Raw genomic sequence first — 25,533 nt, forward strand, 5'->3', positions numbered from 1 at the left:
AGAATTAAAGGGCTAATATCTCAGCAGGACTTAGAAAAACTTGTCCATGCATTTATTTTTAGTAGACTTGACTACTGTAATAGTGTCTTTGCAGGCCTTCCTAAAAAATCAATCAGACAGCTTCAGCTAATTCAGAACGCTGCTGCTCGAGTCCTCACTAGGACCAAAAAAGTAGATCACATTACCCCAGTTCTTAGGTCTTTACACTGGCTTCCTGTCACTCAAAGAATTGATTTTAAAATATTGATGATGGTCTACAAAGCCTTAAATGGTTTAGGGCCAAAATACATTACTGATCTGCTGATACGTTATGAGCCGCCCAGAGCCCTTAGGTCGTCTGGGACAGGTCTTTTAAAAGTCCCCAGAGCTAGGACTAAACAGGGAGAGGCGGCATTCAGCGTTTATGCGCCCAATGTCTGGAACGGACTGCCAGAGAGTCTGAGGTCCGCTGAGACTCTCAGCTCTTTTAAATCGGGTCTCAAAACGTTCTTGTTTCCCTTTTAACCTGTAATTTTTTTTTTGGTAAAATGTTTTAATTCTTTTATTTAAATGTTGGATTTTTATCCATGTTTTAAATTTGTTCCTTTTTTTTTTTGTATTTGTATTCTTTATTTGATTTTAACCCTGTGAAGCACCTTGAGTGGCCCTGTGCCTGAAATGTGCTCTATAAATAAAATTGCCTTGCCTTGCCTTGCCTTGCCTTGCCTTGCCTTGCCTTGCCTTGCCTATCCAATTGCGTGCAGTTGGGAAGGGATATTGCTCGTGGCCAGACCCTCTATCGTTCTAGATGTGGGTCTGGATTTCCAGGCTATATTAAACCACACTTATGATGCCAAATCAAGCTGAAATCTTAAGGAATACAACTTTAAAACAGGAGCAGATCAGACATCGGAAAAAATTACAACTCAAAAGATCCTATTCTGCATAAGCCTATTACAATAATAAATTGGGTAAACAAAGGCCAATGAATATATAGCATATTAAGACATTCCAATCCAGTAATGCAAACCTTCATGTAGTATTTGCTGCACAAGAAGATATTGAAAAAACGGCTAGGGATTTAGTAAGTAACCAAGCTATTAAGCACCCAGATTACAGTTTGCTGCAGTATGTGAATTGAGTCTCAGTTTGTGAGAGTGCGTGTGTGTTTTAAAGAAAAAGCTGAGCCAAAAATACCATCTCCCCAAACACATACTGTACATTCAGGAGCAGGCATATACAGCCATGGAAAAAAGTGTTGGCACCCCTGGAATTCTGTCAGACAATGCACTGCTTCTCCCAGAAAATGTTTGCAAGTACAAATGTTTGGCATTAATATGTTTACGTCATTTGATTGCAATGAAAAATAAACACAAAAAAGCCAAATCGGAGATAATTTCTTTGGTAAAAGACATCAATGTGTTACAGAAATGATATGTGGCCTTCAAAGAGAAGAACACAGTCCATACAGTCGAACATGGTGGAGGTTCAAAGATGTTCTGGGGTTGCTTTGCTGCCTCTGGCACAGGACTCCTTGATGATGAAACCGGAGGACTATCAAGGAATTTTGGAGCGCAATGTACGGCCCAGTGTCAGAAAGCTGGGTCTCTGTCAGAGGTCATGGGACAATGAACCAAAGCATACTTCAAAAAGCACTCAGAAATGGTTTTAGAGAAAGTGGCCAGCAATGAGTCCAGATCTGAATCCTGTGGGGAGATCTAAAAACAGCTGTTCAGAGAAGGCACCCTTCAAACCTGAGCGACCTGGAGCAGATGCAAAGGAGGAATGGTCCAAAATTCCAGTGGAGAAGTGTAGAAAACGTATTGATGGATACAGGAAGCGACTGTTTTCAGTAATTTTTTCTAAAGGTTGTGCAACCAAGTATTAAGTTCAGGGTGCCAACCCTTTGGTCTACCAAATTTGTTGAGTGTTGTGTCAAATTGTATCCGATTTGGCATTTTTGTATTTTGTTTTTGGTGTTTTATAGTTGGAAACACATGTAACACATATATTAATGCCAAAGCACTTGTTATTGTAATCATTTTCTGGGTGAGACAGACAGTGCATTATCTGACAGAGTTCCAGGGGTGCCAACACTTTTGTCCATGACTGTAAATGATATGGAAATGCATTGAAGGCAGGTTTATATGATTGGCTGTGAGTGGTCCAATATGTGATGCTCAATCATGCAAATAACAATTCCTATAAAGGTGCACAGAGTTATTCTACTCTAACAGTGGCCTCTGCATTTCCCGCTGTGTCACCATACTGTCTCCAACTTCCGCTGCGTGAGGACAAAGTCATCTCCCCAGGGTGACACACACACACACACACACACACACACACACACACACACACACACACACACACACACACACACACACACACACACACACACACAGACTTAGCACTCAGCAGACAGTAAGAGATCTGGCTTTGTCAGTACAGGATCCGGCTTCCTCATGTCCTTGTTACTGCTACTTCTGATTGGGCATTCCTGTCTGTTCAATTCATGTTTTTGGTAAAACATTCTATTGCTCAACTTTTCTGTTAAGTGATAGCAACAACCTCTGGTGATCATTATTCAATGCTCTCATTTACTGGTTGAAGAGTTTTAGCCGTATGCCTTCACACGTTTGCCTTTTATGTTGTTCTGTATCATGAAAGGCACGGAAAAAATGTATTCTGGGAATATCAGAAATGTTACTTTTATACTATTAAAGAGTAGGGCTGTCAAATTAACGCGTTCATTTAGATTAATTAATCACAGAAAAAATAACCTGTTAAAAAAATGAGCGCAGATTAATCTGGCTTCTATATTGCCCTTTGACCCGGTGCAAAAGGGGTGCGATGATAGCGGAGCTGCACCTGTAGCTTGCAGACACGGCCCGCACGGGATTAAAGAGTAAAGAAAGAAGCAGGGGAAAGGGCCGGGGGCTCTATGGATGTGTTATGGGTTGCTTTGGGCAAATAAGCATGAAGGTAGGAAGACATCTTATGTTATTATGTTATGCCATTCTCCGCAGTGTCTGTGCATTATTGATTTAGTGGGTGCCTAATAAAAAATAAAAACTCTCAGTCAGTGTGTCTCTTTTGTTTGCTAGCTGCCTCGTCTCGACTCCTGTAGGCTGCAATTCAAATTATAAACAGGAATGCAAAAAATATGACTACTAGTAAAATATATTTATTGGTAGTGCCTAACGTTTGTCTTTACAAATTTGAACAGTGGGCAGCTTTAACCCTGCAATATGAAATTACAAGTAACTAAACCTAAAGCATGAACTTCTCATCCCAGGAAACCAAATATAGCTGAAACAAAATGAACATTATATAGACCGCAACCTCACCCTTTCACACTTCACACCATCTGACCACGACAAGCTGACATAATCCATGCTACAATCAAGTCTGAACCCAAACAATGAGCCTTTTCACACCCTACAAACCCATATCTGCCCAAAATACAGGAAAGGATTTATCGTGAATCTACAAATTATAACCATTACATTACACTTTTTAATCCAAAGCTATTTACAACTGGGGCACACATTCATACACCGATAGCAGCAGCAGCTAGCCTGGTCCAACCAGACCATCGTACTTCATTTCATTTGTACAGAAGATCTGGAACAGTGCTATTGGCAAACGTTCACTCACTTGGAGGCAGCTGTCTGTTTAAAACTATTGGATCTGCCCAGTGCCACTCTGGATTAGCCAACCAATCGCATAGCGTTTCGTCGTGATGTATGTCATGAGTCGGCTTCTGACGGTGCGTTCCAGTTGTACAGGGAACTCGGAAATTTCCGACTTCACTACATATTGTAGTCTATGGATCTACCGGTACCTGGCAACGGTAACTTGCTAGAGCCTAACGTTTAATTATTTGGATGAGAAAGGTTGTAGGCGTCCATACTTTCCCGCGCAGATGCACTGGAACACAGACAGGTCGGAACTCGGAACTACCAAGTTGGAAATTTCCGAGTTCCGAGTTTAAAGGAACGCAGCATTCAACTGAAACTTTAGCGCAACTTCAACGTCATCGTTCTCAGCCACTCGCTCTGTTCGCTGATTGGACCGGTTAAAGAGAAAACCCACGAATACACCGCACACCCAGACTGACTACTGAAGTGAAAATTGAGCGGAAGTAGGTAGGTGCCAGGCTAAGCAGCAGCTACCACACAGGGTACAAGCTAACTATCGGGAGCTATTTAGGGTTCAGTGTCTTTCCCAGGGCCACTTGGACATGTGGTGGGGAGATGGGGGATTGAACCACCCTACCCACTGAGCTACATCCACTGCTGCACAGCTAGCTGTAGAGTTTAGAGAGCGGATGATATATAAATGTGTCCTGCAGTAATGGAACTAAAGGACACAGTTTGTGAAATGATTTAACAGGAGCCAAATATAAGTAAATAAATCCAACAGCAGGGAGGAAGTTAGAATGTATCTTTAAAAGGATAAATGCAGCTTATTCTGTTTATCGTGACTTGCATCATTACAGTATAACCAAACAGGAACAGAAGTTGCCATGTGTCCTCTGTCAACACACACACACACACACACACACACACACACACACACACACACACACACACACACACACACACACACACACACACACACACACACACACACACACACACACACACACACACACACACTTTTCTCAGCTGACGTGCCACCAGCTCACTATGTTGTCATCCTCGCCTTTTTTCCTGTTAAATCCATTCCAAGCACGCATAGTTTTGACTGTAAAGTATATTGGATAAATCATATAAAAGTCAGAAATGAGCAATTTGACATCAGTCCTTTGGTTGTGTTAAGAGTAGTCCTCATCTGACATGTACACATGTGCTTTATTTACAGTGTTTTCTTTGATCACATGATGATCCATCTCATTGATAGCATATACAGATGTACAGTAGGTTCACAATTCTACAGTCTGTCTATAAAAATGGTAAATGGACTTGATTTATATAGCGCTTTTTAGCCCCAAAGCGCTTTACAATTGTTACCACATTCACCCATTCATACACACACTCACACACCGATGGCAGTAGCTGCCATGCAGGGCACCCTCTGAACCATCGGGAGCAATTTGGGGTTCAGTGTCTCGCCCAGGGACACTTGGGCATGTGATAGGTAGGCGGGGATCGAACCTTCGACCCTGCACTCCAGAGGCAATCTCCCTACCCACTTCGCCACTGCCGCTATTAATACTAGTCAGGTGCCTATATGAACCGATTTTGCTTTCTGTAATCATTCCTCCTGGCCATGTTTCAGTGTTCACATGAGCATGGTGCTTTCATAACCAAGCGGCCTTGTGCAGTTCAAACTCTCTGTTTGGTTTGCTCATGGCACAGTACAGCACTGCTGTGATTATACGTTTTGGCTGATGTATTATTAATGTAAAAAAAGTTTTAAAAAACAGCTTTGTATGGCAATGTTTGCCGTTGCATGCTTAATCCAAATGAATGGAAATGTGACCATAGAATGTTCATATAACCATGATATATAATATATATTGATGTCCACCATTACAAAATCAAAAATATTGTGACAAATTTCTTTGCCACTCAGCTTAACTATAGATTAGAAAACAGCAGGAACTCAAAGCATGCGAAAGTCCCACTCCCAAGCACGACGACATGATAGCCATTTGGACTTACAGCACGCTACACAAACAGATATAAGTTAGCAAAGTGACTAGCGGAATTCCAAATAAATTCAAAGGATGAATAAGTGAGGAGGGCTGATGTAACCTGGCTGTCACTATATTACGCAGCCAGGCAAACAGATGAACAATGCAGCTGCTTGTCTCGGCTCTGCTTTGCACTAGTCTGCTCTAACTTCATTTTAGTTACCAAGTGAAATTTGAACATACAATAGAATATAAATAAAATTCCCCACACCAGATGTTCTACTCATGCCCAAAACATACAGCTGTAGAGCTTTACCAACACTGTAAAGGCTCATTTATGCTCCAATTCCGTGCGTAAATAGAGACGTACGTTTACAACGTTATATCCGTCACTGCCCTCATACTTCCATGCGTCCTTTATGTTGGAATCGACATTAAGCAAATCAACCATTAGTGGGCAGCATCGCCGCTCAGAGTAAAAAGTTACTCAAATAGGAAGAAGAAGAGTCAAACAGTCGAATCAACTGGAATAAATATTTTATAATAGGTCCATGGAAGAAACAGCTTTAGCGATATAGGCCTACTACCGTAGCGATGGAAGAGGCTAAACTGGAGGCTGTATTATAGACAGCGGGGGTCTGTGAGGAGGACATTAATCACGACATGTCAAACAAACTAGTCTCGCACGGACCTCCGGCACTTCTCTATTGCTGCCGTCAGCCTGCCGTCTAGCTGACATTCTTCCCCGTGCGATCCCCGCTCATGCTGCTCTGTTGTAGTTGTCTGTCCCTGTGCCCCGGCCGTGTAACTTCATAGATAGATAAATGTGTATGTAATGTCGTACCAACTCACAAAAACCTCTCCTCAAAAGTTAAGACATTATCTAAAGTATTATGTCTTTCGTTTGTGTTTGTAAACAAATGTACAGTATGTGAAAGTGAACTGTTGGCTATGCGCCCCCCGTGATCTTCGGTAGTAATGCTCCGTTCTGTCCGTTTGGTACGCATCCGCAAGCTTGCAGGATACGTGCAGAAATACGGACGTAATGTACGCAGAGTACGGACAGAAGGCTCCGTCTGTATCCGTATGTGTATGTAACGTAGAGCATAAATGAGCCTTAAGTGCCCATCTAGTTAAACTGTTAGCACGATTTACATGATTGATCAGTAGTGAAAATGTAGGTTTTGGTCTGGAACATGGGGCATGCAGGATATGAGAACTGTCTATACGTTCTTTTTCCTTTTGCATTTTACAGCAGTCTAGAACACTTGTATGTGTACTATATGCTGCCCCTGTCAGTTCCAGAATAATTTCTTCCCTTGGTACTTACGGTACGTACAGTAATGTCAAAAAAAATCAAGTACTTTTTACATTTTCAGAATTTAGCTATTGTTGACTACTTGGGTTCTGGTGACATCCCTAAAGTAGACGTTGAAGGTTATGATCTGAAACATGGGGCATTCAGGATATAATCAAGGTTTTTAATAATAACAATGTATCACACATGATATCATTTGTGAAAACGATGTGGCCATATGCTTTTTCTTAACTTTACAGTTTGAGCCACAGGGAAAAAGTAAAAAAAAAAAATCACGTACACTATTTTCCAAGCAGCAAACAGCAGACAGCAGACAGACACAGTATAGAGCATTACACAGCTAAAGAGACAGAGATTTATATATGCCTTTTTATATTGCACAGAACATTCCTTTGAACTATAGTATTTAGAATGTATCTTATGTAAATGTAAATATGGTTTATGTTTATCTTATTTAACTCTATATTTTATTTTATTTTATCGGATTTTATTATTTATTTTATGGATGTCTTGCATATATCAGAACTGACAATAAAAGACTTTGACTTTGAGATCTTCCCCTCTGGATTTAAAGGAGACCAACGCAGACCTATACAAAAAGAGTGATATTTGACTTCATTGATCTGGGGGACATATTGAAAACGTCACAGTGCTGAAATCACATTTGCCGACCATATTAGACAGTTACTGTATATAAAAAAGGATTGGCGACTCTGTAAACTAGCCGGAGCTAACTGCTAACTCTCTGCTACTTCCCTTCACTTATACGATTCCATATTACAACATCAGCAGACTGAAAACAAGCCCTAAATAACTTAATAAAAACATCAAACCAACTGCACCACAGGGTTAAACCCAGCACCCCCCAGCACCAATCCCTGCTGCCTGTGTGCCATAGTTTATGCGTCCTGGCACACACTGGAAGCCAAAGGGTAATGAAGGACTCTCTGCCAGCAGTTGTTTTCTATGGGCCATAATGAATATAGCTTTTGCTGTGTGGGTGGCCTATTTTGGTGATTTTGAGCAGGATTTATCTGGGCTGGACCTATTTTATTAAAGAGAAAGCCCTCTGCTTTTAATCCTGCTGGAGCAGCTATTTTAGGTCAAATCAAATTCCCTGGCTATACTTTCATTAAAAAAAATGTGTGTTACTAACTATTTATACATTGAGTTTCTTCCAGAAATAATAAAAGAGTGACTAGGGTTTATGATTTTTACAAATCATAATAATTTCATTTTTTTTTGTGCTCAACAATAGCATATGTGGGGACCAGCCAAGATGATTCATTCTTTGGCTTTTTTGTTTTGTAAAGTTAAGGCCTTCTGATCAAATAAGATGCTATAATAGGTGCTCCACATGTGGACATACTGTACATGTTAGGAACACTTAAAAAACATGATAAATTAATGAGGTTGTTACTAACCCATGATCGAGGTTAGATTATCTGACCGAGACCAACCCCACCAGCCCAGTTAATATATTTATTATGACAGCTAATTTATTTATTTATTAAAACATTTTAATGTACTTGCGTCAGTACAGAGAGAGTCGGATTCTGTTGCCTGATGCCATTTTCAAAGTCAGTAATAATGACTTGTATGAGTCATGCGTCGACATTGAAAATCAACCTCAACACATTCTAAGCATCAACAACTTCAACTACGTCGACTAGCGACATTCCTTCATTAGAGACTTGGACTGGTTTGCTTTGAGACCTAACTTACTTGAGACTTGAATGATTGTAACTTCACTTAAATCGTAAAAGATAAAAGGTAAAAAGACTTGACATGGTGGTGACACATTAATATTGAATAATGTTCCTTCGCTGACTGTAGCTGTACCTTGTGGAGCTTTGACTTGAATTATTTAATAAACAGGATTCACAGTGTCTGTTACGCACACTGTCAACTGCAGCTGCTGGCAAAATGGAGAAATAATTATCAAAAACATGATAAATCTAAAACACATAAATAAAATTAATAGATCAATTGTTTACTAAAGTTAACTAAACAGATACTGAATAATTTGTGAAAAGGTGTCCATTAATATAATGTAAAATGGTACAGGCATTCGGAGGCAAGTTTAAGACCCTGTGCTCACCGCGACCAGTCAGACAGAGGGACAGTGAAGAAACTGCGTTGGTAGTCATTGATGACGGCTGTCAGTCATCAATGAATACCAATTCAGTTTCCATAAAAGCTGAGACCCCTGAAAAGCTTTCCTCACATGACAGCTTGGTGGAAGCAACACCAAAAGCTGTCCAGCATATGATTAGAAAGGAGGTCAATGAAATGATAGAACCTCTTTTGGATGATGTGTCTGACTCTGACTATGAGCTGCTGAAGAAGGAAACATCTATTGAGATTGATCAAGCAGCAGAGGAAATTGCTCAGCTCATCATTGAAAAGAGTTCAGATGAGATGGATGCTAAAGATACAAGTCCAGAATCCCCACGTATGGCCAAACCAGTCATGAAAGGAGTCAGAGGCAAGATGAAGAACTTATTCGCAAAGCGCTTCGCCAAAGCATCCATTCATCACATAGTTACAAAACTGAAAAATAAGTTCAACCCTGACCCGAAGATTGACAGCAAAAAGTCAATGGAGTCACTAATAGAAAGTATTAACTCTCTGCTTTTGACAGAGGAGGGGGACAAACAGAGTGGAAAGGAGGTCTGTGTCTTCCGTAAATTTAAAAATGTTTCCAGCGATAAAATGCTGGTATTTACACAAGAACTATCAGATCTCCTCTACACTCACATTACTGATGGGATGGCGCTCGATATCCCAGAACCGATTACAAGAAAGGCAACCTGTAGGAGTGTGACTGTTCTTCCGTCACATGACCACATGTATTCAGACATTAGGACAAAAGTTTGGGGTTGTGTGGCGTTGATGGGCTGGTGGGTTAATACTCAGGTCCTCCACCACAGTAGAAGGGTGTCACTGGCATTAATGGGCGCTGGGTCACCAACAGAGTTGCCGGAGGTCACTGCTGTAGAAGTGAGTGAGCCTTTTGCAACTGAAATTGTCATAGATAACAAAGCTAAGGAAGAACAAAGGAAGATGTCGTTGAGGGTACTAGTTGAGAAGCTGGTTTCACGTACATTCAGCGAAGCTAAGGTAAGCTGGACTATTGGAAACACAGAGGAGATCATCAAGCGTATCTTTGAAAACATATGGGCAGAGATTGAGGGTACAGATTTTAACATCACCCCAAACACATTTAAGAAACTGGACAAGGCTGTATTTAAGGACCTGTGCAAAAAGTGGGGCTGTGCAGAGATGGTGCTGGTCTCAATGGCCCTCATTTATCAATTTTGCGTGGAAACTGGTGCAGATTCTGGCGCAAATACCTCCCTACGCCAGGTGTCGCGTGGTATTTATCAAACAGGCGTATCTCGCCAATCTCAGCGTACGCCAGGCCATTATTGATAAATGCGGCGGATGAAAACGAGCGTATCACGCCCCTATATTTTCTCAGTTTAGAGGCCTCGTCCAGAGGTTTTACGACATGGATATGCGCAATACGGCACTTCCCTGAAGTAGAAATTGACAGAATAACAGCGAAAGTAGAAAAAAAAGAGTTTCATTTCGGAGCATTAGCCTACAAGCAGCATCAAAGAACGACAGAAGGCAGCAATTAGGAAGGAAATAACTGCTGCGGTCAACAGCGTTGGTGTTGACTCAAAATCGCCACTAAAAAAAGCGTGTTGCTGTTCTGAAATGCAACCAACGCGGGGCTGCGGGCATAATATAAGTGGTGGAGGAGAAAAAGACGCACCAACTGTCCGATAATGGTCCCCATAAAATAAATACAGGTCTGCAGAGATTTGAATGATTAGAATGTATTGGCCCTTTTAGATAGCACTATTCAAAAGGGTTTTAAAAACTAAAAATAACACATTTAGCGTTTTACTGTATGACAGCAAGCGCTTGGCACGAGTGGTCAGCCCGGCCGTCAGCTGCACAAGCCGACCCGGCAACGATCAGCTGTGAGAGCGCCCACCGTCCTGCTCCACCAGCAGATAGGAACAACGTGCCGGTTAACGGTGGAAATAAATCGCTCGCTTTAGCATTAATGACACATTAAAAGAGGAACTAACATCTAAAAAGTGCGTCAAATAAATAAAATGTTAAGCTGAATGTTGTGCCGTGTATTTTTTTGTATCATAAAGAGCAGTGTATGTCTACTACATATTTAATACTTAGGCTAACATTTTGAATGAATGCAGCCCCCGTGCCTCAGTGTCCCCCCAGCTGCTCCAAGACGGAGACAACTGCTGTTACATGAGGTGGCCCTAAGAACCCAAGTCCTGCCCCACATACTAGTAAGAATAGAGGAGAAGATAGATGACTTGGACTAGAGGCAGGACCTGAGCTCATTTTGAAATAAAAAAATAGAATACCCAACAGTTCCTCCCAAAATGAATGCTACATTTCACCTAATAATATTAGGTGAAATGTAGCATTCATTTTGGGAGGCTTTGACCCAGAAGCCCAATAGCAAAACAGAACAACAACCCAGCAAGAAGAAGAAAGCTGTGAGTGACAAGCACATAAGATATGTAAGGAGCTGTAAAATGATCCACATCTCCGCTTGCTAACTTGTTGCTTGATTGTTTGGGTCTGTGACGTAAAATGTCAACTGGGAAAAGGTATTGTAGCACCTATCTGAGCAGAGTTAGTGTTGAGGTTTCATTCTCGTCTGTCATGTTGATAATGAATCACGTCTTGCATCTCTTTCATTTATCAGTTTATTCACTTCTTCACAGCTCCGGTAAATCAGCAGCAACCATGGCATGTGCACAGTCTCAATTAACGGTCAATGACCCAGAATGCACTTCAATACAGAAACAAAATAAAAACGACCAATCACATTGGTGTACAATAAAGTTGGATACAAAAGTCGGTCGTAATCCACATAATATAGGGGCATATAATTTTTAACAAATGAGATAACATTATGAGAACACACTAATTTAACAGTTAGACATACTTCAGTCAACTTCCAATCGATTCCCCTCCCGTGCTTGTATAATGGGACAAGTACAGTAGTCCAAATAAATGGCCTAGTGATCTAGGTCTATAACCGTAGCTCCACCATGTAACTGTGCATGTACACGTACTGACCTGTTTGAAGTAAGTGCTTCATCATATTGCAGGTGCTTCCTACCTTACAAACATCTTTACTGCAGGCATCGCACTTTGCTTTGTCGTTGTCCTTTTAAAGGTGAAGTAAGCAATGTATTTATGTAAATATAAGTGTTAAATCGCTCTTTATTCATGCAGTGATCACTTATATAGTGTGCACGTTTCATAAAGCCGATCTCTCAGTCACTCGCTCTGCATGTAATCGGCAAATAAACTTTTTGGGGATCCCACTACTGATAACCAATCAGAAGATAGAACGCTACAAACCGGCACCCGTCTCACTGCCGGTGCACGTGCAGAGCGACAGATGGGTGAATGTGTATGCGCCTACAATGGCGGAGCAGGTACAAATCCTTCCCAATGTCTGTTTTGATGGTTTTTATCATGTTTTATCACACTTATGGATCTGAGATGATGCTGAATAGCTCCATTCTAAAAAGACTGCAGGGCAATGTTGTGACGTGGGGACGAGGGAGGGGACTGCTAACTGCAGTCACTGACAGGAAGTTAGCTAAACTGACCATTCCACCTACTGAACCTTTATGTGAAGTTAAGACAAACTTCTGATAATTTCCTGCATTCAGCCATGGGCCACATTCTTTGTTAACATACCCATAACAAATTATATGACGTCAGGTCCACATAGCAGGTCCTGACAAATAGGAACCACCTTTTATGGACTGTAAACTCAGGGAGCATCATTGAATATACAAAAGCACCTACAAACAGAATCGAAATGCACACATGTCCATTTAAAAAAATCCACAGTTCTTGAATATTTGGAACTGTTCCAACCTGGAACCTGTTTTAGATATAACCATCCCTAATATGGCTTTTTCCTCTCAAATTAAAAGGAAAAAGAAAAGAAAAGAAAAATACAGGATTTTTACTCCCAAAGGTCTAAGTGACCAACAGTAGTAGAGCACTTATTGTAGGCAAGGCAAGTTTATTTCTATAGCACAATTCAGACACAAGGCCATTCAAAGTGCTTTACAGGGGCAAGATTAAAACCCATAATACACATTAGAAAAGCAAATGAATAGAAATAAAACATTTAAAAGCTAATGACTAGAATAGAGGACTTGTTGTAGGTAGAAGCTCCTGTATTTGAATATCACACATGACGGTGCCAAAAAGGAGAGGCACTAGGGATCTAGGCCAGAGCATTTCCATAACCTCAACATTTGATTACAGCTCAGTGTGTTTTTCCAAAGGCCAGACAGGTCTGTCTTTCAGTGCAGCTTTTCTGAAGCCATTCCAGCAAATCCAATCAATGTGTCAAACTAAATGCAGTAACATTTCAAAAACTGCACACGAAAGACATTGAGGATTAATTCATAAGAAAAGTGACACAATTTGTGAGGATTCCGACCATAGCGCTCCAAAAAACATACTTAGGTATACTATGCTATTCCAATGACAAGTCTGCAAATATATGTGAAAATGTTACACACTATACTAGGGGTGGGAATCTCTTGGCACCTCACGTTTCGATTCGATTCCGATTCAGAGGTCAACGATTCGATTCAAAATCGATTTTCAATGCATCTCAATGCAAAAACATTTTTATGTACATACCCATGTGTGATTTTCAAAAATATATTTATATACACATCTGAGTTTGCTACTCAGAGTTTGCTAATCACTTCCTGCTTTTGTGATGATCATTATAGACAATCAACAGATGAATTGCCTTCTCTAATATTTCATTAAGAGAAAAGCTTTTCTTGTCACAAATATGACTTTCTATGAACAGTGCAATAATCAATGCAGCTTGCATTTCAACACAATATGGAAGTATGTAAAAACTAAACCGATTCAGTTTTATTTTATTTCTAATCTCGTAAATCATGTTTCTATAGGATTTCTATTCTATTATCTATTATTTTCTATGTCATTTCAACACATTGTACAAAAAGTATGGCTTGGAATTCAGCTCTCATACAAAAACGTAAACAGAGATAAAGCCGGTGCAGGTCATGGGTTTGCTGCTCTCAGCCCTTTTGTAGCCACGTTTGTAAACAACTCGCACGTGTGTTGTGCATGCCCAATGGCGCAGGAAGTACTAGTATTTACGAAAAAATAAAAATAAAAAATAAAATAGAAAATCGATTATTAACTTATCTGAATCGATTCAGAATCGTTCGAGAGAGAATCGCGTTGCATCGGAGAATCGATAATTTTTCCCACCCCTACACTATACCAGGGGTGTCCAAACTACGGCCCGTGGACAAACTGCGGCCCGCTAACCATTTTTAATTAGTCGCAGCAAATTCTAAAAATAGAATGGAATACGGCCTTTCAGTCCAAAAAGAAAAAGAAAAAGAAGCTGGTGAGTAGGCAGGGTGGAATATTTAAAGGAGAAAAAACTTGCTTCTTTGATGCCCAGATAGCATAGTGGTTAATGCCATTGGCTGGGACACGGGCAAGAGGGTTTTTCTTTTTCTCAGTGGAAATACACTGTGATGTTAATAAGCCCAACTACATAATACATTCAGTCAATTAAAGTTAATAAAATCTTCTAACAAACATTATGGCTTGTTTTGGTCAAACAAAGTAAAACCAAACTTTTCTGAATTCACTCATCCCACAAAAACAAATCCTCCAGACTGTTAGAAAAATGAATAAAAGGTTCAACAGTGAATCTGAATGGCCTTCAGAGGAAGAGCTGTGCAGCATACAGTTCCCTCACAGGATTTATATGTAACCTCCCCTGTGCTAGGGCCTCTGTGAACCAGCTGCTAGTCTATTAGACTTTACAGATAGCATTTATAATTCATTTGGCTGTCACTTAACCTTCTGCTACAGATTTTTGCACGCTCTCATATCAGTCAGCAGCTTCATCCTTCGTCCCCTCCATCTCTAAAAAAGGTTTTCTCTCTCTCTCTCTCTCTCTCTCTCTCTCTCTCTCTCTCTCTCTCTCTCTCTCTCTCTCTCTCTCTCTCTGTCTTTCTTCTCTGCAACTGGCTTCTCACTTTCCTGTTGTTTATTTTTTTCTTTCTCTCTTCATTTTAAATCTCTGTCTCCATTTCCCTAGTTCCCTGCAGTCTCCATTAAAAAAACCCAGCCACTGTGTTTTACCCGGCCAACTCTAATACTATAATTCAAACACAGACCGGATTAAGGTCAAACACAATGCTAGCTACATGCTAATTGTTCTATATAGCTGGGCATTGTATTTATGTAATACTTCCTACCACATCTGTTTGAGTGAGAGTTCCAATTCACTTTCCTCATTTTAGATCCATTAAACATAAATGTATGTTACTATTATTCTAGTGTTGCCCTGATACACCAATTATGACTTTGATATAGCATGACCTAAAATGTTGTGGTATACCGATACTTAAACGATATCATGGCGAAAATCTAAAAGATCAAAAATTATGGAAAAAAATTATTAGATGACAGAACACGGAACTGAAGATTCTGTTATGTTTATTAATAAAAATAATTATTGAAAATATGTTGACTATTGTCACTTGTTGATGTAGTTCTTGAAGTAGAAAACACTTTAAAAGCATATTAACTATGATGTTATTGGGTATAAAGATAATGAACATGAATAATAATAATAATAATAATAATAATAATAATAATAATAATAATAATAATAATAATAATAATAATAATCATAATAATAATAATAATAATAATAATAATAATAATAATCATAATAATAATAATAATAATAATAATAATAATAATACATTTAATTTGTAAAGCACTTTTCATTGTCAAAAACAATCCCAAAGTGCTACAAAGTCAAACAAAAGTAAAAACAGATTTAAAAATAGGAACATTTAAAAGAAAAGGAATGAAAAAAGTAAAACCCTTGATTACTATCCTGTACACTACAGCAGTGCACTAAAGTACAACACAAATGAGTCAGTATTACACCTCTTTGGTGGAGGTCTGTGCTCTAATAAGAGTTTTTTTTTAATAATAGAACTAATCATTGATAGACATGTACATGCTGTGATTATTATATGATTATGTACAAATGGCTGTCAAGCTAGTGTTAGCATGGGGAACTTTGTACACAGAGCTGTTTGTAACCACATTGGAAAGTAAGCAAAAAAAGTTGAAGCCAAATAAAACAGCTTTGCCTCAATCGCCTTGTCAAATTCTGATAGTGATAACAAAGTGTACTTGTCACAAAGTAAACACTCATTTGATTTGACAAACATCACAACTCTCTTCCTGAGATCCTCTGAGATTTCCTTTCCTGTTGGCATGTCTGACCTGTATGGGTTCACTTTGGTGGGCCTAAACTGACCTGGTTTGACCTCTGTTTTATCTAGTGCCACCCAATTTCTTCCCTATAGATCTTTCATTACATTTGGTCCATTTTATCACTCAATTTTGGCCCACCTGATTGTGTTTACCTGCTCGATCTAAGCAAGGCAACTCAGGGTTCACTTACTTTTGCACATACAAAAGTTTGCAAATCATTAGTTTTATTTGAGTCTTTTGAATATACACAATTGATTTCTGGAAAAAACTATGTTGAATTGATAAACACACACCTGGTATTTATTATAAAAAATGCTGGTATTGATAAAAATGAATTAATAATGGTTAACCTAACACAATTTCAAAAGGCTCAAGGGGGTTGGCATACTTTCAAGCAGCACTGTATCTGTCTCTGTCACCATGAAAGCTGCAGCTTGTGTTTCTGCACAATGACACACTAGAGCTGCATCAGTCACACATCCACTTAACTCACAAATAAATGCGCTACTTCTTAAAACACTGTTCATTTTTCAAAGATTATTTTTTTGGCATTTTTGCTTTATTACCAGACAGTTTTGCAGAGACAGAGATGAAAGATGAAATGGGGCAGACTGCCGACTGAGGACTGAGTCTCTATGCGGGAGGGGGGGTTCCAAACACAACACCACGAGCGCCCCCTAACTCTGTCCTTCTTAAAGTACGGCAATTATTTAGAACTTTTATCAAACATTTACTAAATATATTGAGGAAAATGATATCAATAATTATCTTTACAGTTATTCCACCCAGCCCTAGTATTTCTGGGTTTATTTTTTAAACTTTGGATAGAGATAGTCCATTTTATCTCTATAACAGGCAAAGCAAATCTGCTCATGGCTGGTGAAGCTAGATTTACTAATTTACCTCTCAGTAGTTAAAGGTGAAGTAAGCGATTTATTTCTGTTCATATAAGTGTTCAATCGCTCTTTATTGATCACTTATATAGTTTGCGCGTTTTATAAAGCCGATCTCTCAGTCACTCGTTCTGCATGTAATCGGCAAATAAACTTTTCAGGGATCCCACTACCGATAACCAATCAGAAGAGAGAACGCTACAAACCGGCACCCGTCTCACTGCCGGTGCACGTGCAGAGCGACAGATGGGTGAATGTGTATGCGCCTACAATGGCGGAGCAGGTAAATATTCTTTCCAATGTCTGTTTTGATGGTTTTTATCATGTTTTATCACACTTATGGATCTGAGATGATGCTAGATAACTCGCTGCTTGAAGACCGCAGTGCATTAATGTGGTGACGTAGGGACGAGTGAGGGGACTGCTAACTGCAGTCACTGACAGGAAGTTAGCTAAACTGACCATTCCGCTTACTGAACCTTAAAACAATACATCATATTTCATGCTCCAGTTACATGAGTGTGTAGTAAGAAGGATTACCATTCTGATATTTAAGTACAAAGCAAACAAAGAAACTTGAGTCAATGTATTTAGTAAGGATCCACCATTATACAGTTTGTAATGCCTTTCTGCACAGCACATGTTTAACTTTAAACAAAGAAAAGCCTACAGGACATTTTGCCTACAAGAACATCCACTTATTCGATGCAACTGGGCCACCATGCTCCTCATGATTTATGTCAGTGCATGTCTCTCTCAGGAGGGACCAACATATGCAATTGATGCTATCCTATCTTAGCTAAGTGCTGACTAGACCATTCTACTCTGATCATAAAAAATCTGTGCACAGCTGTGGTGACGCCAAAGTAGGGCAGCTAGATTTTTAAAATCTATATATGTGACAGAAATGACGCAGCTGTTACTAATAATATTACTGAGGCTCCTCAATGCAACTCACGCGCCTCCTGAGAGTTCCATAAGGTAGAAGGGCTAAAAATAGCTGCTTCCCAACCTGCCCTTACACACACACACACACACACACACACCAACCCCGATATCAGGACAGCAGCAAAGGCATGGGGCGGTGATAGAATCAGGCTGCCCGAGGACAGATGCTGCCCCGGCTTTTAAAAACTGCAGAAACATTATTTCAATAAAGCAGTTGACAAGGCACTAGAGCTTTTTATGTCCAATAAGAGATTCTGACAGGCTTAAAGGCTTCACATTATGCGTATACTCAGATGGCATGACAGTGGAGGTCACCATGTTTGTTTGCTGTCTGCCAGCAGGTATCAGTGCTTGGTCAAAGATCACGAGTAAAGAATCACAGTATAATCACTATACTAGAGTAGACCGCTGCCCCCCGGTTATGCTTCTTTGTAATCCACATTCATTTCAGTACATAGGCCTCAAGCCTTCAACTGGTTCAATGTCAATGAATGAGCCATCTAATTGTCTTGGCAGATATTCTACTGCAACAGCAATATGTATGTTTGAATCGCCTCAAATACACACCATTTCACACAAACCCAAGCCTAGTTGTGTAAAGTAGGGTTTCAAACTAAACTCAGTACTTTTTATTAAGGATACCGTCCAAATGTGAGCTCAGTCGGTAAGGCGTCCCCCTCCCGGGCCGGGCCCAGCAGCAGACCCGGGTTCGATTCCCACCCGCGGTCGTTCTCTGCATCACTCACCTCTCTGCCCCATTTCACCTCTGTCTCTCTGCACTGTCAAATAAAGCATAAAAATGCCCCAAAAAATATCTTAAAAAAAAAAAAAAAAAAAAAAAGGATACCGACCAAATTATGGTAGTGCTACCAGGTATCGATTCACGTAAGGTAATGTGTTTCGAAAATGCTGAGGAAAGAATCCCTCAATAAGAGATATCATTGTGTTCTAGAAGCTTGTGGAAAATAAGCTAGTGAGGAGGTGAAGTTAGGCCATGGGCTCAGTCTCTACTGGCCACATGACAAGTGAATCCTGGGAGGTGCAGTGCAGAAACACAGCAGTAAAATGAGTTATTCAAAGGGTTCTCCAGTCCACACTGCACACTGTAAGTGAGAGGGGATCTTTACACAGCAGGTCAAGTCAGGAACAAGAGAAGAGAAACAAGGTGTTGTCGTTTTTACAGCTTGTCCTGCTAGACCCAAAATGCCAAATACTCAACGGATGTTTTTAGGTTTGGTTAGGTTGAGGCAAATGAAATCCAACCATCCCCACTGGTTTCCTAAATCGATTTGTGGAGGTTAGTGGAGGTTGGTGGAGTTTTGTGGAGTTTTGCGTCCGATAATAATCACAATAATCATGACTTGTATTAAACATATTTGAATGGTCTCAACTGAGTTTAATACAAGCCCCTTATTATAAATCAGAATGCTGAGTCTACTAGATCGGATATCATTTTCCTGTAAGTCCTTTGTTGTGAATAGAAGTGATGAAGGTGCTGATGTTTGACTTTACTGTGGTAGGCCTACTTTTCTTTAGGGGTCCTGCCCTCTGTCCTAAACTCCTCACATAACATGACATGTCAAAGTCATTTTATTAATTGTAGGGAGTAGGCCTACTTCTCATCTTCACCTTCTCACATTAAAACTATTGTGTATAACGTTTTTCTGTTGGTCTGGAGGAGATGACTGAAGCCTGCAAAATGTAGCACAAAAACATGCACGCTAAACTGGGTTAGTAGTCGAGAATCAAAGGCGGAGTCATGTTAATCTGGAGAACGCCTGTTGTCAAACACACTTTTTGTCAAAATCAGGGAATATCTGCTACCTATACTGTGTGTGTGTGTGTGTGTGTGTGTGTGTGTGTGTGTGTGTGTGTGTGTGTGTGTGTGTGTGTGTGTATGTGTGTGTGTGTGTGTGTGTGTGTGTGTGTGTATGCGCCTAGAACAAAGCAAAACAATATGTAAACAAAGAGGGCCCACCGTAGCAACATGCATGTTTCGAGAGCCTATTGTATTAAAACTGGATTCCCCCCCCCCCCCCACACACACACACACACACCCAGCGCACACACAGTAGCCTATGTGCGGATCGTGAGGAGATATTCAATGATTTTGATAGAATAGTGATTTTGTCTCCCCGTTTAAGTGCATTCTTGACAATACTTTGACCGACATTTTTGTACTTAAAATCCCCTTTGGTGAGATTTTCAAGAGCTTTCAATTGCAGTTTGCAATCTTTGTGACTATAACTGTTATGCAACCTCCATGACAACAATGAAAGATCAATCTGGCGAGAGGAAGCTCTGTCAATTCTACTGAAGGATCTCGAGTCATGTTTAGTTTTAATTTGTGGAGTTCAGGTGTTTACTTGAAGACAGGGATGGTCTTATGAAAACACATAAGGCAAGATCAAGTTGCAGGGAACTGAAGGATCAGGTGTTTTTGAATGCTTGACACCTATCAGGGACATTGCAGGGGTAATAAGGAGGGTTGGGACAATGCAGACTCTACTGAATCCATACAAGTCTCACAAGTAGCCTATCCCCCATCTTTATGGAAGTGCCATAGGCCTAAATTAGAGTAACCCATTCGCTTTTTAAGATGTCCTTAACTGAAAAGTCTGCGGCCTCGTAGTTTATAGCTACAAACATGGTAAATGGACTTGACTTATATAGCGCTTTTTAGCCGATTTTCTCAGCCCCAAAGCGCTTTACAGTTCTTACCACATTCACCCATTCATACACACACTCAACATTTTCAGGGTATTTCAATGCACTCTTGTTGCATCAGGTGGAGTTAGACAGTGATCCTTTTTTTGAGGTATAAATAATTCCATATGATGTTAAGCTACCTTATCTTAATATGGTAATATTGTGATTAGTTAACACCAGTCAGGCCTATTAGGCCTATTGCAGCTTAAAGACATTATAGGGCCTATGTGATCAAATCAGTTAAAACTTAACTTGACCAGGCTACCTCATGACAACACAACCTGATCTTAGAAAATACTGCATAGGCCTTTCCAAAAAAATCGAGGTTTAATAAACTGTGATTACACAACAGTTGTTTTCCCACGGACCAACAACCTGTTTGACTAGACTCACGCGTAGGCTAGCCTACTGTGAGCAGCTTCATCGCCGTGCGGCTCACTGCGGTGTTATTCTTGTCTGGATGGATGGGAACATTTTACAGAGACATAACGGTGCTGGTATAATTAAAGCAACAACAAAAAACCACACCGATAGGAGCAGCCTGTACCGACGCCCGTCTGTTTTCCATAACGACAGTTGTGCTCTCTTTCTAAATGTTATTTCATAATGTGAATACATTGTCTTGTCTTACCGGTCCCCTCCTCTTCAGAGCGATGTTCTTCCACAGCAAGAGATGGAGCTGGTGCAGGAATCCCATGTTGCCTCTCCCACACTTCTGACTGCTTCACTAGGCTAGATCCTTCAAATGGAACCAGACGACCATACCGCCGGTGGTGGCCTGAGGCTGGATGGAACGACCGGGGAATGCATCCTGTCCGCCCGCCGCGCTAACGGAACGTGTCGGCCTAGTTGCTAATGTTGAATGATACCGAGCTTTCCTCCTCAGCCGAGCCGTAGAATGCTTTATATGCTGGTGACTGGCGGTAAAAGTCGAAACGGGACTGTTGGCGTTCCGTCTGACATCATCCTCTGCATGTGTGTCTGTGATGGAGCAGCGCAGTCCGCTCAGCATCATAGTTCTCTCTCTCTCTCTCTCTCTCTCTCTCTCTCTCTCTCTCTCTCTCTCTCTCTCTCTCTCTCTCTCTCTCTCTCTCTCAGTTGGAGAGCAGGCAACCAGAGCAGACGGTCAATATTAAAGCTAACCGCAGCAATGGATGCGTTCACTCACTTCCTCTCTGGCCCTTTGAAAACAAATGTGATAGTGACACAATATGGATCTTCATACCGTAGGCTACTTATTTTTTATTTCGATATTAGTTACTTGTTGGCTATTTTTCATGTATTTTCAATAACATAAATTAAGACTCACATAAAACAGTTTCCACCCTCTCTCTTTCTACTCATCCCTCCATCTCCTCACCCATTCCACCCCTTCTAGATATCATTTTCTTTCCACACCTTTCTCTATTTCTCTCACCCAAAAAAAATAATAAAATCCATAAATATTTTTGCATATGTCTGCCTTTTGTGAAGATACAGAATAAAGACAACTGTATTTTATTTTGGTTTCTATAAAGAATAAGTTGTCGTGTCTGTGCTTATGTTTATATGTCAATAGCTGTGGGATTGTGGCAAATGTTTAGGAAGTTAATTAGCACCCGCCAGTATTGAACAGCAGAGGGCAGCATTCTCCAGTAAAATATTCAGCTCTCACCAGTGGAGTTCGTAACCCATATTATTCATCAATTGAAAAAACGTGCACCTGCTACCACTATACGTATATAGCCTAATTGAGGTGAAAGTATTGATGAGATAATTTAAGGCCAACTCAGGCCAACACACAGCAGTTAACAGTGAATCTGTCCTCCAAAATGCACTAATGCAGCCAAAATAGTACATATTCTTTTTGGTTGTTGTTGCATAAACCAAGATTCCATTCAAATGGACTGTGCTACTGTGCTTACAGTGTATTTCACCAAAAAAGAAAATGCTACATGCTGCAAAATATTTCACTATAGGCTCTCATTTTTACAAACAGTAGGCTAAATTCACATTCAGTCACATTACCTTCAACAGATTATAAAGGATTGCTAGATATTGATTGTACAAAGGGAATGATTTTATTGTATTGTTGCATTGTTAAGGAGAGCTTGGAACACAAACATTTCATTGCAAGATATGACTGCTTTGACTGTTACGCTGTGCATTTGACTAATAAAGTAACTTGAACTTGATGATCTGATCTTCCAAGTAGGGGGGCAGCAGTGAAGCGTTATCCTCACATTAGTCCAGCATTTTATTTTCTCTGGTCGAGATGTTGACAAATTATTGAAAAGTTTGCAGTGTGGCAGCGAGAGAAGTTTGGTTATAGTCTACAGAGATTTCTCTGAAACATTCGTTTTGTGTTTGGAGTGCTTGCAGTGACTGAGCTGCTGATGTCAGTGCAGTCATGAAGGTTGACACCATGTCTGAAACAGCTGATGGTGGAATGTTACATGTGAGTGTAAATAGCTGACGACAGCGTATGTGCTGCTAATAGGGCGTATTATTTATTTAGTTATTTGAATAAAAAGCTGCATCCAGCCACGAGGTCTCTATCCTGCCAATAACTCCATGCAGTTTGTCTAGGCCGCTAGGGGAGAGTGGGGTAAAGTGAGACACTGTTTACAGTTGCTCCCCTCTAAGCGAGCTAAAAAGATTTATCAGTCAAATTTACACATTTCCCATTAATTAAGGATGTTTCCTAGCAATGGAAATTATCAGAATTTATTCAGGACGAAGGGCAGTGAAAATATGATTGTTTAAAAAAAAAGGTGTCTTGTGTCTCACTTTACCCCAGCTTAGGGTTAAACTGAGACAGACCAGAGACACTGTGAAACTATCTTAAACCTGCAGTGTGTAGAATTTTGGAATTTTTTTCATAGCAGACTTGGTAGAAAATAATTATAATATCCATATGTACGTTTAATTTAGTGCATAATAGCTACATTTTCTTCTTAGAATTATTATTTTTTCCCATAGAAAGGGTCTCTTATATCTCCGTATTTCTCCATATCATGGACCAAGGCATGGGCGCCGCCATTTTTGGAAGTCATAGTTGGAATGTCATCAGTTCTACAGAAGCACAGAATGGAACAGTTGGCCACACTGTGTCCATCAGAACTACCAGCTGGAATGTTCTTGAAGAATTTCTGTTGCTTCTCTGAACGGGAGCCATAGACACCAACTGTTGTGATGATTTCATATTACACACTGCACCTTTAACAACACATGTTATAACAGTTAGAATCCTGACAGCTAGCTTGAAAACCAAATATTCCAGAACTAATGTCGGACTAGTAACAGAATCATGGGGTTTGGTCAATTAAGCACTTTTTTTCTAAGCACTTGAAAGTAACTCTGATCAAATACAACATATAATTCATAATGTTTTAATTAACATTCAAATGACAGATTAAAACACAGCCTGGGACTCAGGACACAAGACAAGACCCACCTGTCATTTTCCATCTTTTGAGTCTTTGATTAATATTTTTCCGCATTTGTATTATTGGGATCATTCATTGAATAAAGACATATTACTTATAGTCCAGGCAAAATAGCGTTTTTCATAGAATAAATTGTAAAATAATTTTTTTCAGCTCGGATTTCTATGAGGTGTCCAGAACAAGAACAACATACTAAAAGTCCTAAGAAATCCTAGTTGAGGAAATATGTTTAATTCTCATCAATCCGAGATGTGTGCCAATAAGGCGAGACACCAATAAATCCCAATAGGGCTATTTTTTTCCTTTAGTCATATCAAAATTAAACTTTACACAATGAAACTATCCATGATAATTAAAAACATTTGTATTACAAGTTTCTTTGAAAATTAATTTTAATATGCAAATGAGCTATACACTAATCGTACATGCCCAAACATTTTCCTTTACTCCTACCACAATAAAACTTTACAGCGTAAAAGTATACTTGAAATTTAACTTTTTCTGTATTACAAAATACTTTTTAAATGAATTTGAATATGCACATGAGCTCCACACCTATTGAATATCCAATCATCTTACTGCCAATGGGTGATGGCGATGCTGCTTTTAGACTGGCCTCTAACCTGAAAAACTGCCTGGCTTACCTGCCAGGGGTATAACAGGTGCCTCTCATGAATTAGATTACCCCCTCCCCTAGCTAGTGTCATTTTTTACTTTTTTCAGTGCCATTCCCTTTCCAATGCCAAATAGACGAGACGCAGAATCACAGCCTGAAATGGCATGGAGAAAGAGAAGATTGTCACACACCTTGGGACCAAGTAACTCCTTTGTGTACTTTATGCACCATACAGTGCTGCTTGAAAGTATGTGAATCGCTTGAGCCTTTATGAATTGTATTTATTTTAACCATTATTAATTCATTTTTATCAATACCAGTATTTTTTATATGAAATAACAGATGTTGTTTATCAATTCAACATTTTTCTTTTCTGGAAATCAATTGTTAAATCAGATTAAAAAATATTATTTGCCAACTTTTGTATGTGCAAAAGTTTGTGAACCCTGAGCTGCATTGGTTAAATTGAGCAGGTTAACACAATCAGGCGGGCCACATTGAGTGATGAAATGGACCAATGTAATGAGAGATCTTTAGGGAAGAAATTGGACGGCACTAGATAAAACACATATCAAACCAGGTCAGTTTAGGCCCACCAAAGTGAACCCATA

General features: G+C 39.8%; 1 protein-coding gene across 1 annotated transcript in view; it reads right to left on the reverse strand.

The window, feature by feature from the left end:
- abca2 (ATP-binding cassette, sub-family A (ABC1), member 2) overlaps positions 1 to 21,575 on the reverse strand; it is a gene marked incomplete at both ends in the record, with an annotated part of 90,325 nt that extends 68,750 nt beyond the window's left edge. Inside the window, one exon of the mRNA XM_080038105.1 lies at positions 21,510 to 21,575. Coding sequence (XP_079894231.1) covers positions 21,510 to 21,575 — 66 coding nt within the window. The remainder of the gene's footprint in view (positions 1 to 21,509) is intronic.
- Between the last annotated feature and the right edge of the window lie 3,958 nt (positions 21,576 to 25,533).

The sequence above is a fragment of the Ammodytes marinus genome (genome assembly GCF_949987685.1).
Source record: "Ammodytes marinus genome assembly, chromosome: 2".
NCBI lineage: Eukaryota > Metazoa > Chordata > Actinopteri > Uranoscopiformes > Ammodytidae > Ammodytes > Ammodytes marinus.